At 34.5% G+C, this 4,173-nt stretch overlaps 2 protein-coding genes across 2 annotated transcripts; both read right to left on the reverse strand.

Annotated features, from left to right (window-relative positions):
- Window positions 1-79: 79 nt before the first annotated feature.
- Window positions 80-1,855, reverse strand: LOC120260100. The gene is made up of 4 exons (XM_039267541.1): window positions 1,546-1,855; window positions 1,403-1,456; window positions 1,131-1,319; window positions 80-549 (listed from the first exon to the last, which is right to left on the reverse strand). Exons 1-4 carry the CDS (start codon window positions 1,732-1,734, stop codon window positions 148-150), a joined length of 834 nt encoding a protein of 277 aa, XP_039123475.1. The 5' UTR covers window positions 1,735-1,855; the 3' UTR covers window positions 80-147.
- An 858-nt stretch (window positions 1,856-2,713) lies between these two features.
- Window positions 2,714-3,600, reverse strand: LOC120260500. Its single transcript, XM_039267986.1, has 2 exons — window positions 3,311-3,600; window positions 2,714-3,195 (listed from the first exon to the last, which is right to left on the reverse strand). The coding sequence occupies exons 1-2, from the start codon at window positions 3,461-3,463 to the stop codon at window positions 3,025-3,027; spliced, it is 324 nt and encodes a 107-aa protein (XP_039123920.1). The 5' UTR covers window positions 3,464-3,600; the 3' UTR covers window positions 2,714-3,024.
- Between the last annotated feature and the right edge of the window lie 573 nt (window positions 3,601-4,173).

A 4,173-nucleotide genomic window follows, 5' to 3' on the forward strand; every position in this document is an offset into this window, starting at 1 on the left:
CAACACAAGCATTATTATTTAGGATAATATTAATATTTAAAAATAAAAATAAAAATTCAATAAACAAACAAACAAAAGCGAGATAAAAATGGAGCCTTTTTCATGGAGACGGAGTCATGGAGGTGGTGATGATGATGCTCTCAATCCTCAAGGGCAGTACATGTTGCGCCCAGGGCCGCCAAAGTAGAATAAGGGCTCGGTGAAGAGCTTTCTGGCGTAGTTCTCGCCGCTGTAGCAGTTTATTGCCGGTGTGTACGCGCCGTATGGTTGCGGATACTTGTATGTTGAGGAATAGTCCATGATTCTTGGCTTTTGGATGAAGCTGGAGTACCCCCAGTGCTCATTGGCGAAGGCTCCGCTGCCCATGGCAGTGGCTGTGTGTGGCCCTCCTGATCTTAGCCTCGGCGTGTATACGTCGCCACCCCACTCCACCAGCGTTGCGATCCTGCTCATGCCTCTGAATATCTCCGCTGGCCAGTAACCTACGGTGATGTTGTATGCGTATATGAACCACCAGGCTTCGTTTTTGTTGTCCTGAGAATGGTTTTGTCAGGTATGTTTAAAGATGCATGTTAGGTGTTTGTTGAATTGCCTTGTGGTTTTCTTGAACTTTTTGGGATTAATTTAAAAGTTGTCTTTTTGGAGGGTGATGGGGTGTAGAGTATTGTTTCCAGGAAAGGTTAGACTTTGAAATTTCTTTGGGTTTCATTCTATTTCCTTATTTATTTATTTTGGCAAAGATATGAGAACTTGTGTTTCTTTAAAGCTAGGCTTTTCTCTTTGAAAATATGAAGATTTCTTTATTTACTGATTTATATTTGCTGAATTACCTGAAGGTGTCTTTGGTGAAAGAACTACTAATTATATTATTATTTTTCTCTTTGAAAATATGGCTGATTTTTTTATTTAATGATGTATTTGTGTTGAATTATCTGAGGTTTTGGTGAAAAGATATCTTCTTGGATGATTTTGAGAACTTGTGCTTCTTAGAAAGCTAAATCTTTGGAACTGTATGTTTTCTTTTGGTAATATATCTATGTTGGAGTGCCTGAAGATTGGTAAAAGATGTCATCTTGGGTTTACGAGAACTTATATGGCTTGAAATGCTAAAACCTTGGAACTATTTATGTTATCTTTGAACAAATGAATATACTTTTAATGATGAAAATTACCTTGATGACTTCGACCGGTATCTGGTATTGTGGTCCCATGCTTGTAGAGACAGGCTCGATGGGTGCACCAAGAGTTATCTCATTGCTCAACTGAACGAACCCGGGGCAGAGGAGATCAAAGCAGCCAAGTGTCTTCCCAGAGTCAACCTAATTCATCAAACAACAATTTGAAAGGTATTACGTAAACATGTCTCTTACTTGTAAATCTATGAACTAGAAGAGAAGCTCACAGTCCAGTATGTGAATAATCTGGTTCTTCGATCACCATAAACAGAAGGATTCACCTGCAGAAAGAGGTAGTGGCAGTCATGCTTCTTCCACATCATGCAATGCGTTAGAACATTAGAATTGACAGAGTACTACAGATGCTGACCATCCATCCTAGCTCAATGCTGTCTGAGTTATTGTAAGGGCCATTTCTCAGCCACATCTGACCTGTTGTGTATTCATCGTCAGCTTCAACTCGTGGATTCCATACGTTGATGTTTGCTTTTGCTCCAATATAGCTGTAACCTGAGGTGATCAGTGCCACTGACTGAAATTGAACAATCACAGCAGCCATGTTTGTGTAAGTGCCACTTTTTTAAAATTTCCTGATTCAAAATAAATATTATATATACTTACTGAATGGTAATTCTCAACTCCCTTTTGCAAATGTATGCCCATTTAGATTGATTTCCTGTTTTGTGATCTCATGGTAGTTTTTCATCCCATATCTTTCAATAGATGGTGCATTTAGCAAGTGATGCTTCTGTACTCTGCGAATGGGAACAGTTCCCTCAGGGCAGCTGTCCCTTCCTATGCCACAATTGATATATCACTGACGATGAATTTCTATCTAGTTTAGTTGCCGAAGATGGTTTGGTTCTTCTGCGTAATAGATCAATGTTTGGTGTCTGGAAGAATAACAAAATGATTTGTGAAATGCACATTCGTATAACTAAGCATAGAAATTGTCAGAATTCACATGCTATTTCAAGTCATAGACATTGATTCTGCTTTGAAGTTGGTTGGAACTTTGACTATATATTTTTGGCCATCTTTTGATTATTTTCTTGTGATTATTTTTAGCTACTGAAATGATGTTTAAGGCTTCATAGTTTGAACATTTGTCATGAGCATCAAGATTGGAAAAACAAAGTGCTAGAGCTAAATTTGGTTTGGTGCTGTCAAAATAAGTTCATGGGTCTGTTCAGGTCAGGTCAAGCTAAGCCCGACCAACTTGTTATACTCAACCGAACTCAATCTGTTTATTTAACATTTTAGGAACCCAAACCTGAATCTACCCGAGCCGACATGCCAAACTGTTTGAAGCTACAACCCATGTAACTCATGTATAATAAACATAGAGACACTAAAGAAACTTGTAAATAAATTATGTCTGCATAAAGTTTTCTTCATTCACATTTATTTGCCTTAATAAAATTAAGATCCTTACATATATGTATGTATACATTAATTTTATTTATAATTATAAAAATTAATGTATTTACATTATTACATTTTGGTTTTTAACTATTGATAAAATAAATTTATATTTTTCAAAATGTATTTATCTAAATAATTATTATACTAATACATGATACTAAAAAAAAACAAGATATTTAAGCGTGGGGGGAAGGGTAACTGTCATAAGAGCATGCATATATAAGAATCTGACTTATTATCAATGATGAATAAAAATATTTAATTTAATATAGTTATAAATCTTATAAGGCTTTATACATGTCATTAGGCGGGTTTGTTAGTGTCCACAATTGGGCTCATTGCTTGACACCCTTAAATTCAAAGAAAGCAAAAGGTAAAACTTAATATTTCTATGACACAAAATATGAGAAAATTTTGACTCTTTTCATTCTACACACATGAAAATTGAATTCATACATAAGACGAGTGCATGGATAGTTGTAGATCTTAATAAACAATAAAGTCGAACCTTGATTTTATGATTTTTCAACAAAGGATGATCAAAAGCAGGTTGTTTGTAAATGTTGACGCAATCTATGATATCACCGTCTTCACTCTGCACAACCAGTAGCAATAATTTCATTTCATATATGATCACTAGAAAAAAAGGAAAGCACATCTAGATTCTCATGTTGAACATTAATTCAATTGAAAAATCTAAAGAACACAACCTTTATGCTTTTTACTGCAGGCTTGTTTAGGATCTTAAGTTTCTGTTCAACTAACTCCTCGGTTTCCTTCAATGAAAAAATGTTTCTCTTTCCATTCACTTCTCCTGCACTCACAACAATAAGAAGCATTGCCAAGAGCACAATTCCCTTCATTCTTCTTCACTTTGATGTTTGACAATATCTTCTTAAATCTGTCTCTCTTTGCTGTTATATATGGTGTGAATAATTAACTTAAATGAGTAAATTCTGCTCACTGTATGATGTAATAAGATTTCAACTTGGTTTCTTGTTGTGCAGGATTATATTTATTTCTGAATATTATATAATTAAATCCTGTTCATTGTATGATTTGGTAAGATTTCAAATTGGTTTCTTGTTGTGAAGGATCATATTTATTTCTGTATATTCCGATCAGATTGAATGAATTCAATTGGTAACTATTAATTGAAACATATCTGTTATTTCTGCATGGCAATCTGACTATTATGGAAACAATTAATGCTGCCCTTTTTTATTTTGATGGAATTTATTGTATTTGTATTTAAGAATTAAGGTTGCTTGATTTGGATATGAATTGAATTGGTTGCTGTACTGGGAGAATATTATCAGAGTTTGCAGTTCTGAGAAAATTATCTGCAAGTTATCTTCTATTTCTGATCATTCAATGAATAAGGTTTCATGTTTTTGGACATTTAATTTATTCCAGAATTTAATATGATCTAATTTTTGGGCATTAAATTGTGAAAATATGTGATGTTGCAATTAAAATATTCAGTTTGAGATTCATTGTTTCATTTGTCTGTCAAGTACATGAACATCATAAAGAGTCCATGAAGTTCTCCAGTTTAGGCTTTTTGGGGGGG

The sequence above is a fragment of the Dioscorea cayenensis genome, chromosome 5 (genome assembly GCF_009730915.1).
Source record: "Dioscorea cayenensis subsp. rotundata cultivar TDr96_F1 chromosome 5, TDr96_F1_v2_PseudoChromosome.rev07_lg8_w22 25.fasta, whole genome shotgun sequence".
NCBI classification, from domain to species: domain Eukaryota; kingdom Viridiplantae; phylum Streptophyta; class Magnoliopsida; order Dioscoreales; family Dioscoreaceae; genus Dioscorea; species Dioscorea cayenensis.

Bases quoted from the DNA above. Each gene is read 5' to 3' on its own strand.
- LOC120260100 (XM_039267541.1), bottom strand. From the start codon at position 1,734: ATGGCTGCTGTGATTGTTCAATTTCAGTCAGTGGCACTGATCACCTCA. The intron at 1,457-1,545 runs GTCAGCATCTGT...CTCTTTCTGCAG, and splicing joins GCATTGAGCTAGGATGGATG to GTGAATCCTTCTGTTTATGG. The intron at 1,320-1,402 runs GTGAGCTTCTCT...TTGATGAATTAG, and splicing joins GATTATTCACATACTGGACT to GTTGACTCTGGGAAGACACT.
- LOC120260500 (XM_039267986.1), bottom strand. From the start codon at position 3,463: ATGAAGGGAATTGTGCTCTTGGCAATGCTTCTTATTGTTGTGAGTGCA. The intron at 3,196-3,310 runs GTTGTGTTCTTT...CTGGTTGTGCAG, and splicing joins CTGCAGTAAAAAGCATAAAG to AGTGAAGACGGTGATATCAT.